Source organism: Crocodylus siamensis, chromosome 11 (genome assembly GCF_052110815.1).
Source record: "Crocodylus siamensis isolate JL-2025a chromosome 11, ASM5211081v1, whole genome shotgun sequence".
NCBI classification, from domain to species: Eukaryota; Metazoa; Chordata; order Crocodylia; family Crocodylidae; genus Crocodylus; species Crocodylus siamensis.
This window is the reverse complement of record NC_143405.1, coordinates 16124830-16147166: the sequence shown is the minus strand read 5'-3', so window position 1 is coordinate 16147166 and position 22337 is coordinate 16124830. Positions and strand designations below refer to the sequence as shown.

The 22337-nt window shown below is 43.3% G+C and overlaps 1 protein-coding gene across 8 annotated transcripts in view; it reads left to right on the top strand.

Moving 5' to 3' along the window:
- The window catches only part of EHMT1 (euchromatic histone lysine methyltransferase 1), a 153668-nt gene that overhangs the window by 86101 nt on the left and 45230 nt on the right, over positions 1 to 22337 (top strand). For all 8 annotated transcript variants that reach the window (XM_090021133.1, XM_090021138.1, XM_090021136.1 and 5 more), the window contains 7 exons: positions 10799 to 10976; positions 13074 to 13210; positions 13920 to 14108; positions 14820 to 14900; positions 17122 to 17242; positions 19446 to 19577; positions 21613 to 21758. In XM_090021133.1, the coding sequence (XP_089877259.1) occupies positions 10799 to 10976; positions 13074 to 13210; positions 13920 to 14108; positions 14820 to 14900; positions 17122 to 17242; positions 19446 to 19577; positions 21613 to 21758 (984 nt within the window). The remainder of the gene's footprint in view (positions 1 to 10798; positions 10977 to 13073; positions 13211 to 13919; positions 14109 to 14819; positions 14901 to 17121; positions 17243 to 19445; positions 19578 to 21612; positions 21759 to 22337) is intronic.

Sequence of the window (22337 nt, the reverse complement as noted above, 5' to 3'; positions counted from 1 at the left end):
GCTTAGTGTCAGCAGAAGGGCAGAAACCACCCCTGCCATACCTTCAAGATCATTCCTTCAAACCACTAGCTTCCCCTCTGCCTTCCCCTGATTGCACTTTAGTTCGCTTGCTCTCACCCCTGTTCCCTTTTGGGCTTTTGACTAGGGAAGCCAGATGCTGTGCATGCAGGTGTGATGAAAGTGCAGCATCAAGCTCTATGTTTTCCAAGCAAAGAATTGCAGTCAGAAGTGCTCTGCAGTCTGCCAGTGTGGCCCCTTATACACTTGGATTAAGGTAGGGAACCAATGCAGACCCTTGTGAACCCTCACAGGGAGATGTTCCCCTGGGACAGAGGAACATGGAATCAGTTTTCCTTTTAAAAGACTAGTACTAGGTGAGGAGACAGGGCCTCACATTTCTTGCCCACTTTATTTTTTTTTTCTTTCTCATTTTACTCTGAATTAAAATAACCTACTGTATCTGACCCGGTAGGGTTGAGAGTCTGTTTTAGAAAATGGCCTGCAACTTCTGCCAGGAATGGCATGGCATATTTACATGCACAAAAGATATTTGCTTGTGCATGTGGCTGTTTTGGACATTTACATGCACACTTGTTTTTCCGCCCCCAAAATAAGCAAGCAGTCGTGTGTACCACATTTTCTGTAATTGTATCCCTGACAATCCAGTGTCCATTTCTCCTTTTGGTTTCAGTGGGGAGAGAAGTAAAATACACAGTTCTGCCAAGATAAGCATGATGTTTAAGCTACTGTATTGGAGTCTGAATCCTGGATTTTCAAATGTTGATTTTGTTTCTATAGACAGTGAAATAACTGCTCTGTTTAACTTTCATAATAATTACTTATCTTCCCCTTCTTCCCCCACCAGCTTTTGCCTTCATGTAATTCTCTTTAGGATAGCATAAAACACAAGTAGTTCATGTTTTTTCAGTTTCTCAGTTATTCCTCTCAAGCTACTTCATGACCCCCTCCCCACGGTATGTCAGCATCTTTTAAAGCATCAGACTCCACATTCACACCTGCCTTTTCCACTTGATTAAAGTAAAGCAGATGGGTAGCAGATGAAATATCCCAGGAAATAAGTGTTTACCCTTTGGAGATAACCGTATAAATTGGTTGGTCTTTGAGAGGCCCAGGAGAGGGTGGGGATAGTTTTTTCTCACAAGTGCAATTAGATTGAGTGTTTCTCTGCCTGGGAACCTATTCCAGAAACAGCTGAAGATTTTATCATTAGAGCCCTGGTTTGAGATTGTATTGAAATAGTGGCCTTTGTTGAGGTTTTGCATCCACTTTGATTAGGCAAGGTAACAACACAGAGTCAGTATTGTCCGTTCATGTTTTTCTCCAGGTGGGAAGCACTGTTGCTCTTTTCTTTAATGTTCAGTCCACTTACAACCTTGTCAAATTGCATGAATGCCCAAGGAAAGAAGGAAATCAGCAAAAAAGGAAGGTTTGTTGCATGTTTAGGCTCTGAAAATGCTTCTGTTGCTCATAGGCTTTTTGGGGAAGAGCTCCATGGATGAAAATTTCAAAACTCCAGGGGGCTTAATCTCAGGCTGACATCTCTAAGAGAGGCAAAAAGCCTTGATAACAAACCCTTCTCATACTTTATGTCCTGAAGCACAGGATGCAGTATGGTGGTCAGATCCAGGATGCTAAGTAAGGAGAAACAAGTTCTGTTCTTGAAACTGGCTTACTGAGTGATCTTGGGCAGGTCACTTTTTCCTTTTTTGTCCCATAGTTTCTTCTTTAAAGCTGGGATGATGGTATAGGTCACTGAAGGTTCCCAGACAAAAGGTGCTCTTGTTCCTGCAGAGTGGTGCTTGTTGCATTGTTACCAAGTTTTACTGCTGCTGTTTGCTGAACCTGTTCCATGCTGTGCTGTTCAACGCACATGCTCAGAGAGTAGAGAATTACAGGCAAGTGGCTAGTTAGACTCTTGGATTTTCCAGCCCTCTTATACGCTCTGATTTTGCTGGGGATGGAGCTGAGAGAGTACAGGACATTTCGATTAAGGAGGTTATCTGTCTTGCAGGTGAAACGCTCTATGAGAGCAGAAGGAGTGTTCGCTTCTGAAGGAAAGTGAAGTGCATGTAACAACCCTTCTACCATGCAGACATCATCCCCATTCCCATCCCCATCCTATTGTAGAGAGAACAGACAGGGAGGAAAAGGTGATGCCTGATTTTAAATCCTACGAGGCCCTTTCCTAAGTACAGAAGTTGCACCAGCTTGACTTTAAGACTGTCTACATAGGGACATTTTGGGGAAGTCAAAGCGAATCAGTAAATTAGGTGAAGCCAATGCACATAGGTTAAGGCATAAGATACCTCTGTGTGAATGCTTCCATTCAGTTGCCAAGTGCTCTTAGCTCACTGTAGTGTTGGGCTCGTTGGAGCAGTTACTTTGTTCTAAGCCAGTTTGTGAATTTACAGTGGATCAGCTACAACACCCCATGTGGAAGTGGCTAATGTGCAGGTAGCTTCCTCCGTCTTCACTTTGCAGCCGTTGCTAATGCCTTTAGTTCATTCAGAGGTGTGATTGCAGTACAGACAGCCATACGCAGCTTAGCTTTGATCTAGTATGGGTAACTTTAGCAGCAAAGATGTGGTTACAGAGGCTTCAGTGCTGGTTACACATCAGAATTTATATCCAGGGACCCCAACAGGCATGTATATAGAATTATAGAAAATGAGGGTTGGAAGGGACCTCAGGAGGTCATTTAGTCCAACCCACTGCACAAAGCAGGACCATCCCCAACTAGACCATCCCAGCCAAGGCTTTGTCTAGTCGAGTCTTAAAACCCCTCAAGCAGTATCCACCACCTCTCTGGGTAACCCCTTCCAGTGTTTTACTACCCTCTTAGTGAGAGAGTTTTTCCTAATGTTTAACTTAAACTTCCCTTGCTGCAACTTGAGACCATTGCTCCTTGTTCTGTCATCTGCCACTACTGAGAACAGTTCAGCTCCATCCTCTTTGAAACCACTCTTCAGGTAGTTGAAAGCTGCTGTTAAATTCCCTCTCAGTCTTATGTACTGCAATCACCCCTCTGAGTGCAGTGTTGAAAGAGCCCAAGTCAGATGGTGAACTTATTTAAGCTTAAACCCATGCAGCTTTTTGCATGGTCACTCTTTTGCTGGTTTAAAAATGTCTTGTGTTGGTTTGGCTTGTGAGAGAGACTAAACCAGTGTAAATCAAGTTTATACAGATGTGTGTCCACATACAGGTCTGTACGACTCTACCAAAATGCATATATAATTGCACCTCTGTGTATAGATCAAGTCCAAGTGTGTCAGTGCTGTGGTTTGTCTGGTATGGCCAGAGATCAGAACTTGGTTTGTGTTGTAATGTTCTTGTCTATACAATTACCAAGTTTATATTTGTACTCATGTCAAAACCCTCCCCATCATGTTTGAATTTCTGTAAATATAATGGTATTTCTGTGCCAATCCCAACTTAAGTGTGTAGTTCTAATAGCCTTCCTACTTTAGAGAAGGAAATTTTTTGATGCAGTTAAATGCTTATGATGAATCAATATTTCACATAACTCATGGCAAAGTCGTTTCTCAGAGGCTGATCAAGTTGGGGGCTGCTTCTTGTGAATGATTAGGTAGGAATCTCCCTGTTCTTCCATGTCACAGTATCTGGGAAATGAAAGAAGATGTGCTCAGTATTGAGTGTGGTCTCTGGACTTCCCCCATTTGGCTATTCGGGTGAGTCTTTGGCTAATCCGTGTTCTCAAGGCCAGGAACACGGAATTGAGTGAAATTCCCTAGAATATCTTACTTTATTAATAAATGGGATGTGCAGCACAGTGTAGAAGAGAGCTCATACTCGTAAGCTGTAGAAAGCCATACTGGATGTCGGGGATGAATGATGGGGTCGTGCTGATGAGTGCTCTAAAGCTCCTCTGTTATTAAGTGATGTGTGCTACAGGAGGCTTGCCAGTATGTTTTCACTAACAGAAGGATGTATTTTTGGTGTAGTGTTCTTTCATTGCTGCTAACATGGTTGGTAATGAAGGGCCTCTTAATTGCTGTGTTATTGGCAGAGGGCTATGTGCGGTCTGCCACACTGACACAGAGCTTAATTAGCCAGGCTTTTGCCTCTGGAAATATGCAGAGTATTCCATCTTTTGCCATCTTTAATAACTTCCTCTACTATTCTAAGGGACCTACATGCTCATAATAAATGCACAGTCGATCCATTAAACTACGGACAGCATTTCCATTCAGCCATGTAATGGATCTTTAACTGCGAATCCCTTAAAAGTGTGTTTCTGTTCCAACTTAAGTAGTTTCCTCAGCTGGTCTCCTGATGCGTACATTAAAGATCTTTGTAGTCCTGCATCCTCTGTGACTAGACAGTGGGTATCTTGAAGTCCATGTGCGACTTTCAGTGTATTGCTTTGACTTCCTGGCTATCTTCCACAGTGCTTTCCATGAAAGAGTAAATTTGTAGCTCCTCTTACAAAGTAACTGATTACTCATGAGTAACTTTTTCTTACAGAAGTTAGAAACCATTTTCCTTCCCTGTCCTTTTAGTCCTGTCCCTGATATAATGCCGTGGACTTTAATGGATCCTGGGGCTGTTTTAGAAACTGTAATCCTTTTGTGGTGTTGGAGAAGACCTGATGTTTAGATCTGCCCCAACAAGCTAAATATCCAGCCCAGAATTAGTGTGTTATGAGAGCAACCTGACCATTGATCTTGAACTGTGAGCTGTACATGAGGACAGAGTCAGAGTTATCTGCATGTTTGTAACTCACCTTTAAGATAAAGCCTGTTGCAGAAGAATAATGAAAATGCAGTGGATTCAGTACAGTTCAGCTCTGCTGGCCTATTTCAGTCCTATTCTGTACTAATCTCCTGCCTACACAGGATTAGGTTACAGTGTGCAAAACTTAAAGTGAAGTGGGCCACTTGATGGTAGGTGCCCTGCAAATGAGGTACAGGTTTCCCTTGCCAACCACAGTTTTGCCAAACACAGTTTTGAGTATCCGCTGTTAATATGCTGTATACCATTTTGGCTACCACAGTATACAGTTTTGAGTACCCACGGTTTTCCATGGCTGCGCATCAGCCCACCAACTCCCTGGCTCTGCTCATGCCTCTCCTTTTCCCCCCCACAGCCCCTGCTCCTCCAGCCAGAGGTGGTCCCCGCCCAGCTGAAGGTGCTCAGTGGGGCAGGGAGCTGCCCTACCTGCGGTGGCAGGGAACAGCAGGCCCACTTGCTGCTGTTCCCTGCCACCCTGCTTCCCTCCCTTGCGACGGCAGGGAGCAGAGCTCTGCAGGGCAGGGAGGAGAGAAGCCGTGCGGGGATCTCCTCGCCTGCCACTGCCCCAGTGATGTGCGTCCTGTGCCTGCCGTTGGCTTGTGGGGTGCAGCCCTATGCCACTGCCCCCAGTTTAGTCCCACGTGCAAGGCAGCAGCCCCAGCCAGGCCAGGTCGCGGGACAATCCAAGCTTGGCGGCTCGTCCAGGGGTGCAGGCGGGTGGCTCCCGCTGTCACCAGGCTCGGATTGTACCATGGCCTGGCCCAGCCAGGGACCCATCTGTGGGCTATTTACCAGCCAATCGTGCACCGCTCCCACCCGGCCATTCAGATGGGTGGGGGTGGGAAAGCACTGCAGTGTGCTGCGTGGGGCCAGCTGGTGCATCCCTCCCCTCTCCTTAACTTCTCCCTCCCCCGGGTAAGAGTCGGGTGGCCATCAGAGAGGACATTCAGGTTTTCTGCTACTCTGTCCTCTATTGATATAAAACTGGATGCCTTTATGTCCTCTATTTTTCTCTTTAAGAAAATAGAGTCTGGTTTTATATCGATAGAGGACAGAGGACAACCAGACTGTCCTCTATGATGGCCACCCTATTTAAGAGCCAAATGCACCAGGGGAGACACTGCTGCTGTACCCTGGGCACACTCTGTCCCTGCCTGCTGGCGCATACCCCCTATAACCTAAGTACCCCTAGGGGTATGCCTATGCCCGGTTGACCACCCTGTGTATTAAAGGCAAGTAAAAATTATTTTTATATGCTAAACTGTACTGTATTGGAGTCCCTAGCCCCATTCTCCCCATAAGCCTTTAGTTTTACCAACCACAGTTTTGTCAACCATGGGTACTTTCTGAAACCTAATCCCCGCGGTTGGCAAGGGAAACCTGTATAGAGATTCTGACTTCCAGATTGCTGGTACCAGCCAGCCTAGTCCAGGCAGGTGTAAACTGGAGGCTCCAGATTTATTAGTGCAAAACATTTCACCACAGCTGAAGTCTCTCCAGCTGCCTGAAGAAGAATCTGGACTTTGAAGAGATGAGGCAGAAACATGCTTGGATTTGCCAGTAACAAATTGGCCGGGTGGATATTTTGCTAGTAAAAGGCTAACCACCACGTGGCTAATATTTGAGAGTCTCTCCCCTTTCATTTCTCCATCTTCATGGGGTATGAAATTGGAATTAACCTTTGAACTCTTCCGCATGGGGGTAAAGATAGCCAATCTTCAGGGATTTCTACTGATACTTTTTTTTTACTCTGCTCATGAGTTGCAAAGTTTTTCATCTTTAGGTCTCCAGTTCAGATCCTGCTCCAGGTCAGTAGCAGGCAGAAAATCATTACCAGCTACAGAAAGTCAAGTTTGGCAGCCTCTATGAAAAGAGCTTAGAAGGATGTCAGGGTACTTTTGTCCTCAGAAAAACCAATTAGTAAGTGGTCCCTGGAGTCCAAGTTGGCTTAAAAAAGAGTTCTTCCAGAACACGGGGAAGGCAAGTTGCAACAGGTTTGGTTAGTAGCTAGTCCCCATGTACCTGTCCTGCCTGTTCTGCAGTAGAAGCCTTGATTGTCTGAGCTTGTTTTTCCCCAGTAGTAACTGTAGTTGAACGTGTGGAGTTTAAAATCAGCTTTTCCCTCTGAAATGTCCTGGAATGGTCTCTGCTTCTAGCCAGAACTGAGAGCCATAGTGTCACTTCTTTTTGATCAGAAAGGAAGAGAGAGATATACTTACCTGGTACAAAGCCTTGAATAATGACTTTCGCAGTTATACTCAGGAGTGCCACAGTGTGTGAGACCCAGCTCTGTTGTAGCAATAGAGAGCCTCCAAGGAAGAAGGAACTTGTGCAGAAGCGGACAGGAAAACCCTTTGCAAAGGGGTTCCCAGTGTAGAGATGCACATGGCCTGATCTGTGCTGACACCAGAGAAGATAGTCTGAGCAGGGCAGAGGAAGGAAAGGGTAAGAAATTAGTAGGTCTGGTGCTACTCATTGCTCAGGACATAGAGCTTCATCCACAGGGCTTCCCAGTCATAGAGATCTGCCCCCACCCCACCAAGGATCGGTTGATACTCCAGTGGGATCCATACTGCTACTTCTGTTCTCTGCTGATAAGCTGTGTTGAGTTAGGAAGGGTGATCTTCTCTGGTAGGGTCATGTTGCAATTTCTCCTCCCCCCCCCCAAACAATGTTGTCCATTGTTTTCCAACATAATCCAGACCCACATTGACCCCATTCTGGGCTCAAGTTTATTGCTTCCCTCCCCCTGCCACACTCCTCTATTAAGCAAGAGCGGGTTATCATGTGCAGCACCCACGCATGCCCTGTTGTGGCTGAGGCAGTGAAGGATGCACTGGAATAAGTTTGCAGGGTAGGATTGTTTGAGTATATCCTGGAATAACCAGATGAGGTTAAAGATATTTTAGGCTTACTATTCAAGGAAACTCCCTAAAAATGAGACGCAACAGGCTCAGACAATCTTGGCAGGAAAGAGGCGAAAGCCTTTTTTCTAGAAACCTGGACTGGATAGAGAAGAAGAAACTGCTCTAGGGTACACGCACATGTTACTGGTCTGTGGTAGATGGACTAGATGTGGATTTCATGACATCTATGTAACGAGTTTGCTCATTAGTTTTATAAGGAGAGCAGAGGCTGGCACTGTTTCAGTTGCACTTGTCCTCCTAGTCATCTGGCTGAGGCTGGAAAGAGCAAAAGGAAAGCGTCCTTGTTTTCAAGCCTGGTTTTAACCTTTTAACACAGACCTTTTCTGTGTATGATGGTCCTCACTGAACGGCTGCTGAGCTCTTTCTTACTCCCTCAGGCTTCTTCGAGGGAACCAGTAGCACCTGAACATATGAATCCTTTTTATGTGTTCAGCATCGCTGAACAAGCCTCCATGTATCAGATTCAGGGACTTCCATAGGCTCTGGAATGACATGACTTCAGACCTAATTAAATCTCCAAATTGTTCTGCAGCAGTTGCTACTGAAAGTCACTGTTTGCCAACAGCTTCCATGCATCAGGAAGGATCCGATTACAAAAATATGTAGCTAATAGTATTTTTCTGTCTTTATTGAGCCTGACAATGCCTTGCCTCACTCCCTCAAAGATCTGGTCACCAGTTCTCAAGGGTTAAGGGCAAAGAATATGAGCTGTACATGCAGTCTTTCTGTGTGGTGGGGGACTCTGGTGTGGGAAGCAGTGATTTTTTTTCAATGATTTAGGAGTTCTTATAGGAATTTTCATTGTGATCCTGGGTCTAAGGACTAGTGAGATCCTTGGGAATATCAAGTGGGCATATATCACATTGCCGAGACTATTATTGGAACACAGATGGAAGTGCTGGTGTCCATATTTTGGATGATAAAAGGTGGTTGGGAAGGATCACGGGATTTATTTGAGGCCTAGAAAACCTGCCTTTAGAAACTAGAGCAGTTCAATCTGTTGAATTTATCAAATAAAAAAATAAGAGGTGACATGACTTGTCTGTAAGCACCTATGTCTGGAGAGTATTTTTGATGATAATGGGATATTTACTTTAGCAGGGAAAGGCATCTAAAACATCTAATGTTTTAACAGAATAATTAATCCTTGGAGCAGCTAACTAAGAGAAATAGTATATGACATTACTTTAGCTTTAAATCAAGACAGATAGCCCTCTAAAGTAGACCCTTTAGCTCAGTCTGAAGTAATGGGTTTGATGAAGGGGAATGGCTGGATGAAGTTCTGTGGCCTGTTTTATTTTTTTTGTTTTTTCAGGATGGTTTTGAGCATTATAACACCTGCTTCTGGCCTAATAGGTTATGGCCAGTGCCTGACTGTCTACATGTAATACTCCTCTGGCTGGCCGTGATTAGAATAACCAGTTTCTTTTCCAGTTTTTTCATCTGTTCACATTACTTGAAAGCAGTATCTGAAAATGGATCCCTGATCCAAGTCTGATGGGGGTAGCAAGGAGATAAGGGGGCTTACAGCCCCCCTCTCTCTCTCTCTCTCTCTCTCTCTCTCTCTCTTTCTGTGTAGCTGCTTTCAGCTTTTGTTCGTAATTTTTTGTTTCCCATATAAAACAGCCTCAAAACATTGTAACAATCCAATAACAGGGTTGTAGGATTTCTGTAGCACCCTTCATCTACCATAAGGCCTCTCCATAAGGCCATTTGATATCAAGCTCACTTGACAGCTGGGTAAACAGAGACACAGAAGGTTTGAATGGGCTAAGGTTAGTGTAAAATTCTGTCAAATCAGAATGGCATTTGTATCCTTTCTGCCCTGAGGTCAATAACTGCATAGATTGTAGGACAACAATTAGGCTCTATTAGGGATGTTGGCTCTAAGTCTCTTCTGTAGCATTAGAAAAGTCTCGCACATCTCACGGATGTACGTGGGTTAGCTGCAAAATAAGTAGCTCAGGAAATAGTAGCCATCTAGCCATAACAGCATGTGGCTTGGCTAAGGTTGCAAAATCAGCCCAAGAAGCTGGGCACATACTTCTTGGATGGTGTTCACAGTCCAACCTGAGCTCCACCCTTCTACAACTAGATTGCCACAGGTATCCAAAATACCTCCTATATCTATGTTTCAGTGCAGCCATAGTAGACGGAGCACTTGAGATGTGCGCTTAAGAGTTGCATACAATGAAGATGCCTTATTTTCTTCTATTTTTATTATTTATGTTGTGGTAACACCTAAAAATCCTACTCATTGTGTTAGGCATTGTACAAACACAGAAGAAGCCTCTCCCAATATTATGCATCTTCCTTAAAGCCCTAGTAAAATAGTTCTGTGGGAGACTGTTGCCTTTCTAAATTCACCTTCTAATGCAGTGGTGCTCAACTTTATTAGAAGTCAGGCACCCCTCAGAAACTCTCTCCCTCGTTTTTTAACTACAGAAAAATAATAGGGCAATTCTTTTGTTGCAGAGAACTTAGATCACAAGAAATCAAAATGTACGTAAACATTATGAATTCCCATTTGAAATCTCTGGGTTTATCTTGTGAAACGTGTTTGCGCACCTAACATATTACTTGTGTTGCATAGTACCCTGCAGCACTGCTGAAAGGATCTCAAGGCACACATGGGTGCTGTGGCACACTCGTTGAGAGTTGTTGCTGTAGTAAGTCAGCTACACTGACTCCATTTCAGGGAACAGGCAGATGTGTTGCATTAGCTTGTTTCTTCCAGAGGTGATCAGATGCCTGTGCATCTACTCTATTTTTTTAAATCGTAGTTGCTTTGGATGAGCTGTCTCTCTTCTGTACGGTCCTATGCTTTAAAAGGAAGCCGTCATCAAGGGACAAGTGGCTTGAGAGAATGTTGTAGGCATTAGACAAAGCAATATTGCATGGATATGACAGCTAAGGATGGAAATCTAAAATATTACTTCTGGATACACACTCCCATCTTCAGATGTGGGAGTGTGTTTGTGTGGAGGGTGGGGATTAAATTGGTTGTCTGTTTGTTTTTGATATATCTAGCAACCTTTAATCTGGATGCAAGGACTCATTTTAAATGTTTTAATTTTTCTCTTCTTTCCTCCTTCCAGCATGCAAATAGAGACCCCAAAGAAGGGAGAGATGCCAGAGATCAAAAAGAATCAAAGGAAGAAGGCAACAAAAGTGTCTTGGAGTTTGGGAAGCCAGCGCCGTTGCCCCCTCTCCCAGGCCTTCATCAGTTGCTACCTCAGAACCAGAGCTATATGGCCACCACAAAATCACAGACGGGTAAAATGAGGAGAGCTAAAAAGATACCTCCTTTATTATATGTGAGAAGAGACAACTGAGGGCTGAGTCTTGCTATCTATTTTTTCTCTGTATATTTGCTATTATAACTAGCATCAGCAGCCATAGTAATGAAAATCGGACTCTCATGGACGCCAGTTATTTAAATAATTTTACTTTGATTCTCTCTGAGTTGAATTGTTAAGACACCTGCAGCCTGTTGACATGACTGCTCCTGCCTTTAGTAGTAGTGGAGTGGAGTTGCAATGGTGGGAAAGTGGAGTTGCAGTGTTGGGAAATTTTTAGGGGAGAGAGAGCCAATCTTATCTTCAGTGTTGTAACTGAGCCTTCATTTACATTACAGATGCTAATTTTGTAATCAGGATTGTGATCAGGCTATATTAGAATATTGTTCATTTGCTCTGGGCTCTGTAGGGAGAAAAATGTATTTGCTGTTAAAGAACCTAGCTGGATAACTACAGTGAGATCCACTGGCCCCCTTAACATGAAGGAAAGAGAATAAATGAGGCCCTAAAAGGCCCTGTACCTGGCCAGGGGAAAATTCCTAAATCCAGGCAAGAAAGCTGCCCTCTGAGGAGCTGGAGACCCCGGTGACCCAGTTGGAAGAGTGTGTGGAAGTGGGGACTTGGTCTCCTGCACTGTTGAAGTTCTGGACAGTGTCATTGTTCATAGTGTGAAGCTTCAGAAGGCTTCTGAAACGTAGACAAACCCTCTTGATGGAGCGAGTCACACTGGAGATCTTAGTACCTGCATCAGGCCAGGACTGGGATTAGAACTGCCTTAGTGTATCTTCTGGGTTCTCACCTTAGGCTGAGCCATAATTATAGTATATATGCTAATGCCATCATAGGTATGTTGGAACATGATTCAGCCATGGTTAATTGGTTTTCTGATGTAACTAGGGCCTAGAAAGATTGTACATTAAACCATCACTGGAAAAAAGTTCTTGGTGGCCTCCTTCGGGCTAGAATTTCTCTGCATGTTTAGTGCTATACTAGAGAAAGTCCCTGTATTTTAGTGGCTTTACTGTATTTACACCAGCATTTGAGAGGTGGGAATCTGGCCCAATGTGCTTACCGATTTACATGTAGGGCTGGGACTTTCAGAGGAGCAGATGTCTCATTAACTGTTTGTAGGAACTTTTTTCTTTTGAATCACTAGAGTATTTTTGGAAATCTCAGTCTAATATTATTTTAGCAGCTGCCAGTTTGTTATTTACAGGTTTGTAGGCATTACTGTAAGTATAAGTGGGTCTCATTGCACAGGGTTGGAATGAAGTTTCAGTTCCAAGTCCTAAAGTGAGAACCTTAATACCTAAGAGAGCTAGATCCTGTTGTCTTCACAACCCAAATTCTTATCGACTCCTTGGGAAGCTTTGGAGTGAGCAAGGCATTTAGGGCTGGGCCTTTATATTACAAGGATGAGGCTGTTTTGCATCCTGAGGTCAGTTCTGTACCACTGGCCACCAGTGTGTGAATTTTGGATAGACAACTTATGACTTGATTCTGAAGCCCTTACTGAAGTTGCTCCTCTACTCCCACAGACACTGGTATTATGTCTATATAAGGAACAAGATTTCTGAGCCTTTCCTGGGAGGATGTCCAGCTTCATTGGTTTTGGGCTGAATGAAGCAGTGGCCAAGAGTAGTTTTTAGATGGAGGAAGATAATTTATACTAGGCACATCTACATGAGATGCTTCATGTGCAGTAGACTAATTCTACTGAGCATTAGCATGTCATAGCAAAATCTGTGCTAATGCACAGCAGAATTGGTCATAAAAAGACATATGCCTTTGCTACTGCGTGTTTATGTAGTACCTCATATTAGAGGTACTAAACTTAATGTGTCATGGCAAAGGCACATTAATGCACATGCAGACGTGCCCACTGAGCAGGTGAGTGAAAACTCTTTAAGTGCAACCTGTCTGTAACCTCTGCCTTCTAGAGTCTGTACATTTTGGTAAATACGGTACATACCTTGGGTGCTGAAGACGTTAATAGGCAGACATTTGATTTACTTGTTTGCTTGCCTTTTCTTTTCATGCTGAATCTGTTTTTGGGGTTTTTTCCTTTACACAGCTGCTGCAGTATCTCGGAAGAAGAAACGAAGGATGGGAACCTATAGCCTGGTTCCCAAGAAAAAGACCAAAGTGTTAAAACAGAGAACGGTGATTGAGATGTTTAAGAGCATAACTCATTCCTCTGCAGGTGCTAAGGTGAGGGATGAACTAATAAACCCTTTCCAAGCTTCATCTTCCACTTTGTCAGTGGTTTGCCTGAATCTGGGGAATTCTTGAGGGGGAAATGCTTTTTTTTGCCTTAGAGTCTTCAGGAGAGCCATCCCAAGTGTTAGTATTTGAGGAGGCTACAAAGCAAAATGGCAGACATCTCTAAAAGCCAAGAGTGGCATTCACAGCAGCCCAGGAAGTAGAAATTTTGCCTTTGGGTGCCATTAGCTCAACAATGAGCACTTTGGAAATCCTGATTTTTGTTTTGTTCCTTTGGGAGAAACCCTCCCAACAAACTCAGTATTATAAAGTGGATTTGGCTTTTTGATTGAGTATAAAAGTAGATGCTTTCATTGAACTCGTTACTCTTCACTCATGGTTATTACTGGTAAGCACCAGGGCTAACTGGGAGCCCAGTCAGTAATGCTCTGTACTGTCATGTTGAAGCCAGCGTGGGTAATTCTGGCCCCTCATTCTTCAGGCTGGCCAGGTTAGATCATACGTGGCAGTCCTGCAGGCTAAGTTCATTGCAGCATCATAGGCTCTGATGGGAAATACCTTCAGCTGTCTCCAGGAGTAGACTTAAAAGGTGTCCGGCTACAAAGAGGGATAAGGTCATTTGAGGTTAGATTTACTTGTTTGGTAAAATGAGCTGCTGCTGCTGCCTTTATGGTTTACTTTTCTGGGTGTGTTTCAGAGTGAAAAGGACCTAAGTGATGGCAGCCCTCATGTGAATGGGGAGAGCATTGAGGTAGACTCTGAAGAGGAAGACTCTGATGAACTGGAAGAAGATGATGAACATGGAGTTGAACAGCCAGCTGCATTTCCCACAGAGGATAACAGGATTTCTAAAGAGGGTGCATCAGATGCCGACAATTCCAGAAAGGTATTTGCATGCCATCAAGTGACAATAAAAGAGCCAGAGGGAAGATTTTTATGTATGGGAATAGGGCAGGGAAAATAGAGATGAATAAAAATGCTTTCAAGAGGGGATGAGCTTTCTTGGGTTTATCACTTTAGATGCCACCTGCTGCTGCTGCTTGCTTGCAGTAAGAATTTTGAAATTAGAAGCCTTGTCCTACTGTGGTGTCCTCACTCCAAATAGTGGCCAAAACCAGTTGCTTTGTGGGTCGGTGCAAGCACCCTCTTCCTAACCTTCTTCATTTGTAGGCGTATTTATGCCCTGAAGCATAAGGCTTTCTCTTAAAAGCAATTAAAAAATCCCAAATGAGCCATTAATTCTCTGTAACCCCTCAAAAGTTGCTGGAGCACCATGGACTGTAGGCAAACAGGTGGCGTAGGCATGAAGTAGACCTGGTTTCTCAGTGATTGCTAAGGCTTTGACTCTCACGTGGAGGTAGAAAGGTTTTCTGTATGGCAGACCGTTTGCCCCTCAGTCTGTTCCAGTGGGGATATTCAAGTTAGTGTGTTATTTCTGTCTTTGGGAAGCAAGTTCTGTTTACACTCTGGTTGGAGCATGGAGTAATGCTTGATGTGTTGCAAGGAAATGACCAACACCTTATGAAGTCTGGGAAGGCAGTTTTATTTGAAATACTTGCCATGCCTGATTCTTTTCTTGGGTGAACATTGACTACAGATGGAAGATGGTGAGTCCGAGGAGGATCCAGAGTCTGGAGAATCTGGGGAGGAGGAGGAAGATGGAGATGAGTCTGACTTGGTAAGCCAAGCAGCAAGGTGCACCTTTGCTCTGGTGGCAGTGCAGTTCCTTTCACAATCTTCCTGAGAGAGAGAAGCACCATGGTTTCCTCTCTGTTTGACAAACTCATGCTATGAAACAAAACTGAACCACCTACACAGAGACCAGTTTTCCATAGGTGCTTTAACCATAATCTGTGATGAAACTAATTGCCTTCTAATGCTAATTAATGAGCTTTTGTTTGTTTTCTGTTTTCAACAAGGTGTCAAATCCTTTCTGTTTAATTTTAATGTTAGTGGGAGCATTTCCTGCTTCTTCTCAGGTTCTTCAAATACAGAGTCAGCAGGCGTTGAGACTCTAACACTTTTAATAAGCTGAAAGTGAGCCTGCCTTTTCAGGCACAGTTGGAAATGCTCACCAATCCACTGACCCAGCCAGTGTTAAATTCACATTTACTTAGCATTCTACCTCACTGTGCCATGAGAGGCTTGCTATCTCATCACAAGAGAGGTTTATAGATTTAAAAATGATAGAGATGCAGCCTGGGGAAGCTGAAGTGTTTTTCAGAAGCTGAGGACTCCTGTTTTTTTTTCCTGAAAATCAGGCCCTTTTAAGATTTCTCTGGTTGAGGCCCCCAAAAATGAAAGCATCTAAAATCATTAATCACTGATGAAAAAAATATTAGTTTAATTTTTTTCTTACTCTTTCTATATTTGGTTTTCTTGGTTTCATTTGAAGGCAAAACAGATTGATCAAACTGATCTGTGATGACCTGTAGAATTTGGGAGCTGGCTGTCTGAGAGATGGCTGTTCCACCCAAACAGCTATCAGCACAGAAGAAACAGCAGGCACTCTAGAGCTGCAGACAGTTCTTGTATTTGAGCAGCTGGAGCACAGTATTGGCAGCAAAGAGCTTTTGACTCTAGCTGATTCCTGTTATTGGTCAGCTGATGTCTGAATCTGCCCCAGAGAGCAAACGTTCAGTCCCAGGTTTTGCTTGAATGGCTTCAGTGCTATGGTAGAGACTGGCACTAAGTATTTTGGAGAGGATGCTGAGGAAGCTCCTGTTCAAGACTTTTTTTAATTAATTTCAGAGAGAATGGGATTGGTCTTCAGTAGACTGTTGATTTAAGTTTGAACATGTCCTTAGACCAGAAATGGCTGAACTTCCTAACCCTGCAGACTAAAATCTGTGACTCTCAGCCATGTCCAGGTCACAAAACTTCTGAGATGTGCAAGTTCCAGAGTCTATGATTTGCATGCTGAACCCACCTTAAAACATAATTTGTTGTTAAATGACTGATTACTAAATCGCCAGCAAGAACAGAAGAAAATGAAAGAAGAACTGTATTTATTTAACTTCCTTGCTCTTCATGAACCACATTTAAACTGCCCAGGAATCTCATGCAGTTTGTTATCCCTGGCCACCCTGATTTAGATTAGGGATTACACCCTGGCCACCCCTGACTTAGATTAAGGTTTTCAAGGCTACCAAAAAGATCTGGAAACCCAGCTCTTGGTGGTAATGGTAGCTTTGAAAACCTAGTGTGGAGTTTGGTGGATACACACATTTTGTGCATAAAATAAATCATTCTGGATTTTGTAGATGTCACTGAAGAGACTGGCCTCCGAGAGTGCCAGATGCTCTGGCTGTAATGAATGTGATTAGGCTGTGTGCACTGCCAATACTTTGCATCTTCTTCAAGGGCTGGCCTGATACTGTGGAATGAAGTCCCCTGAGAACTGTCACAGAGCTCACCACCTTCTACTCCAAGTGCAAGGCATTATTCTTTGACCTTGCTTTCTCTAAAATAATTATATAGCAACATATTTATTTGTAAAAAAGAAAAGCAACAAGCCCCACTAAAAACATGACACTCTACTGCAGATGTTTATCCTGCTGGGGAGAGGACGAGCAAATAGACACGTGACTGATTTTAGTCGCATTATTCTTGACTCTGCCAGAAGGATCTCAGAGACTGTGTTGTGGGTGTGGCATAAGAACCTATGTAAAATAGAAAGTGAAGCCTGTGCTGTGGAAATGACAGGAAATGGGCCCACGTGTCTTTCTTTTACTAAGCTGTGGAGACTTCTTTGCATGAATTTTGGTTTCAAGCCCTGAGTCTTGGGTATAAAGGCTCCTTCACACGACTGTGGTAGAGGGCTTTAAATGGCGTCAAATGACTGTCGGGCCACTGATACCAACATGGTTTGTGCACAAACGGCCTTTCTGGTTATTCAGAGCTCCGAGTCCAGTCTCAAGAAGAAGCTGCTAAAGAGAAAAGGAAAGACGGACAGTCCATGGCTGAAACCCACCCGGAAAAGGAGGAGGAGGAATAAAAAGAAACAGGCCAGTGCGTTAGGTAATCAATTTAATTTTTCTGATATCTATCCATAATCGATAATGATAGAGTCAGTTTAATCATTGTCTCTGTTCCCATTGTCTTGAACACTTGTGAAGGGAAGGGAACATGTTGAGGTAGAAGTTGTCTTTCATGAAAAGCCATTGCAAGTTAAAGGTTGTTCCTTTATCTGTGAACTTGCCATGGTAATGTGCACTGGCATTGCCATCTATTACTTGCCACTGAAGAGGGTCCGTTTAGGACCAGGTTATGCTGGACTTTTAGCCAGCTTCAGAAGGTTTATTCCTACTGTGTTTTACGTATTGTTCCATTTTCAGTGTAGATAGAACATTAACTTTACCATACGCTACCCACAAAGCTTGGAACTGTTCTGAGATTTTTGGAATCTTTTGGGGGCCAAATTGAACCATGGTGAGACTGGGTTTCTTGACATGGCTGCTTTTGTCCTTTTTTTGACCTTTAAAGTCAGCCTTCTGAGCCTCAGAACCCTGATGGTTGTCTGGAAACACTTGAGATAATTTCTTCCTTTTCAAAGGAGCCATTAGATTTTTCCATAGGCAATATGGCAGACCTGGGAATAGCCCGTAGTCTTGTTCTTCCTCCATCACAGAGAAACAGGCAATTGCATGGGCTTTGGGTAGAAGAAGATGGGATCAGGTTGGCTGTTGCTCCTTCTTTGAAAGCCTCCCACCAGCATTTGTAGAACTGTTCTTTTAAATGCCTTCCCAATCCACAAGAGGAGGAACCTAGTCATATTGTTGAGAAGAGGGTGGCTCCTCTCTAATAAAAAAAAAGAACCCCCACCCCCATGAACTCCTACTACTTGTGGGGTGAAGGGCAAGAAGACTTGGCTTGCTTTCAGAAGGAAAATGGAGATGCTTTGTTGTTTCTGACTAAATGCTAATCTGGGGGTGTGGGACTTGTGGGTTGTCCGTGCCTGTTCTTGAGTGATCCTTGTCATTTAGAAACATTGCAGTTTTGGAGTAGTGTCCTCTTGATACTTCCACAGAGAGGGCAGAATTCAGGGTATCTTCATGGCTTGACCTAAACTTTGCAACATATTAAAGAGCATAGCCTGTCCTGCAGAGTAGAGAGATTTTGAGGGGAGCATGGAAGTGATCAGATTACTCCCCTGCAGGAGGACTAGTAATGACAGTAAAAGATGGTGACAGTTTCCCATAGTGGAGCCTCTCAGTTAGCCAAGCTATTAAAAGTTCACACTTCTTGTTAATCAGTCAGATTTTCCCAATGGGTTTAGGTCTTTTTTCTGCAAACAGACTGAATTTATCAGCCCATTTGTAACTGTCCCAACACTAGTGATCGCATCAGTCCATGGGTTGATTGCTGGTGTGTTAGATCCCGGTATTTCTGGTGTTTGGGTGACTGAAGCTTTACTTACGGGCAGAGAGCTAATATTTCATTTCAGACCCAGATAGCTTTTCAGGCCAGCAAATACAGAGACTGCTGTAAAAAAACAAAACAAAACAAACAAAAACAAACAAAAACCCAAAAAACCAACAAATGTGTTTGCTAGGTATCTGGGCAAACAAAAGGCTGTTGACACTAACCTTAGTGGGAGGAGCATGCAAAGGAGGAGTATAAAGATGGATAAATCTGTAGAGTCAGAATGAACTAAAAGATTCGCAGACATTCCTTCCATCTCTTCAAAAGCAGTCTTGCTCATTTAAAGGCAGGACCTAGCTTCTGACACTTCCCCACCCCCCATTAACTTGAATGTCGTCTGTCCCATTCCCTTCCACAGTGCTTTTATTGCATGTTATTGGTTAGCATGCACTGCCTGGCTGGAGTGTACCTAGGGCCTTTCACAGCAGGTTGGAGACGGAGAACGTGGAGTAAGACAGGGCAAGCTAGGTTTCCATCCCTTTCTCATGCCATTTATGCTCCTGCTGCTGATGCAGTACAGCAGCAGACAGATGTGCGTTTGAAAGGCAGGACTTATTTGTGTCTCATATTCTTTTTTGTTACCTAAGTGGAAAATCTGGCTGATCATACAGAGCAGGAAATAGGAGATAAGAGATCAATTGCACCCTACGTGCCCAGATGTTACATTTTCATTGTTCTTTGTGCATCTGTATTTATAGACTCTCTCCTAGGAGCCTGCATAGTGCCTGCTTGTGATAAATGTGGCCTTTACATACACACAATTTTTTTGCTATGTAAATATATGTATATTTTAATTTAGGTGCTGAAGCGTATAAACCACCTTTGGGAGGCAGAGAGGGAGCTGGGCAGGAGAATAGTATGGAATACATGGAAGTGTCTCTTGATTCTTTGGATCTCCGAGTAAAGGGAATTCTATCTTCACAATCGGAAGGTGAGTGTCAGCTTTCTAAATATGGCCATGTACCATTTTGGTTCTTTGTTTCCTTGGTCTTATCCTCTGTATTAAGATGATGCCCCCTGGTGGCTACTAATAAGAGAATTTGAAGCTGCTTCAACTCATAATGTAGCAGATCACACAGCACAGGGGCATAGGTGATGGCACTGTTGTCCTCACGGGACTAATAGGGTGCACTTTGGGGTTCATGGGAGGGAACCCCATTTACATTTGGCTCCTGTATTTTGGTGAATGTTAAACTTGCAAGGCACCTGGCTTAGGATGCAGTTTTCTATTCAGTGTTTTTTGGCTAGGTATTTTTTTTCCTTCCTAGATCTTCCTGGCAGTCTACCCAATTGTACAGAATTTTTTTCTCCTTTAGCTAGCTCTTATTTAACCAAAAACAAATAAGAAAAAAAAAGACATGGGATTTTACTGTTGTAGACCCAACACTGTAGAATGACACTGTTGCATGATGCAGTGCTTTGGTTTGTTTCTGTAAGTACTTCCTCAGAAGCATAGGTTCTTTTTTCACAGAATGGCAGAGCCCCTCAGGAGTCAGGGCCACTGGTGGGCAGGAGATGCGTATAAGAGGATACAAGTACAGGGCCATCTCCTTGTTGGTTCCAGAGAGACTTTCGTTAATAAGAAGGCTGCTGTTCCCAGTGCTGAATTTGTCTTGGGTCCAGTGCTTCATTGTGAACTTGACTCTCCCCCACACTGTGCTTTCACTTTCAAAGTTTGTCTTCATTTTTTGATAATGTTGCCACACAAAATTGGTAGGAGTATCCACCACTAAGGGATAGGCAATTTTTTTTCTTGTCCCCTGCCCCCCCCTTTTCTCTACATGCTGGTGATATGCCATAGAAACAACAGCTTGGAAAGAGAAAAAAAGCTTTTTTATTTATTTTTTTTTTACTTTGTGCTCCTAGAAAGAACTCATTTTGTTACAGCCTTTGTAGATTTACCCATAAGCCTGCAAGGGCCTTCATTCCACTTATATAATTTGAACTATAACATCCCATCTTTGGGTCACTCTTACAGCTGGTTGGTTATGGCGAATATAAACTTTATCTTTGAATTGTGGTATTGCTTGAAACTGAAAGCCTATCGTTTACAAGGTGAAAATGTGTTGTTTTTAACTCATCGTGCATTATCCACAGAGAAGAACATTAACTTCACATTGACAGCCATAGGGGAATCTCTACCAGAAACTGATTGATCTATATTGATGTTTTAAATTTTGCAAACAATGGCCAGAACCAAATTACTTCCCTTTTGAAGCCTTTAATGACAGTAGCACAGTTGCACCTCATTGAAACCTAAACCCTTACTGGTCTTGGCTTTGAGAAGCAAACTAGGTTTGAATGCTCCAAGTGTGAATATATAGGAGCTTTAGAAAATGTATATGAGTTTCTGGAACTCAAAAACTTGTAAGGAAAGCTGTTCAGATTGAATGAAAAACACTTTCACTTTCGTAGTAAAATCAAATTATGCCAAGGAATATTTTTTCAACCGTGTAATAATTTTCATTGCAAGCCTCTTTTTGAAGAGATGTTTTCTTCACCCATGTTGCTATAAAAATGCTTCAGACTTTGGACTGCAGTTGTTATCCTCCAAATTCTGGGATATTTAGGGTAGCATATGGTGGTCAGGATTCCTGGGTCTATTCTCAGCCTCTGATACAACCACGTTGTATAACCCTGGGCAATACGCCCATGCGGGATAAGATAAGATTTTTTTTCTGTTTGAATGAAAGATTTTCAGTGGCAATAAATGTCGACCAATGCTGAGCTCCTTTGAAAAAGCTCACCCTAAATTCTTTGGCTTCCCCTGTCTGTCAGACAGGGATAAGTCCAATGACCTACCTTTATTTCAAGGTATAATAAGTGCTGGTAAGGCATTTGAAAACCTTGCATGCAAAGTGCCACGGAAGGACAGAGCTATCATTAACAGTTTGTGTCCTTTCCATCCACACAGACATTGCCAGAATGTAACTACAGTGCTGATCAATTTGTCTTTTGTGCTCTAGGTCTTTCTAATGGCCCTGAAGCAATGGAAGTGGATGGTCTGCAGGAAGTGCCTCTCTGTAGCTGTCGAATGGAAACACCCAAAAGCCGAGAGATTACCACACTAGCCAACAATCAATGCATGGCAACTGAGAGTGTGGACAATGAGGTAGGAGCCCTTCTTAAAGACCTTGCTCCTCTGGATGGGTACCCCACTGTGTTTCCTAGGTTGACAACTCTTCCTTCTCTTTTTGGGGGAGAGAAGATTTATAACTGCAACCTGGCTTATAGCAGATTTTTGCTCTTGACTTTGACTGCAGGAATCTGGGAAGGTCTGTAGTAAACTTGTAAGCACACCAGTTCTCAGTCCAGTGGTATTTTCCATAGACAGGAACACAGACTGGTCCAGGCAGGGAGGGGCTGGAAGTGATGACCACAGAGAAAGCTGCCCAGCTCCTTAATACAAAGGTATTAGGCAGACAGACTGGTTGTCAGTTGTTTGATAACCATCTGCCTTTCTTCTCCGCTCCTTCGTTGTGCCTTAAGTTCTCCAGACAGGTGGCTCAGCTGCAGGAGTATGCATCCCAGCTGCACAGAGGTACAACTGGACTCTTTCTTTTTAGAGCATTTAATTTCTTGGTGATGGAGGGATGAAGAGGGAACAGAGAGAGGGGAAAAAAAGAAAGAAAAAATGCAAATGTAGTGAAAGAGTTAAAAATGGAAGAGGGGTAAACTAGAGGTAAGAGAA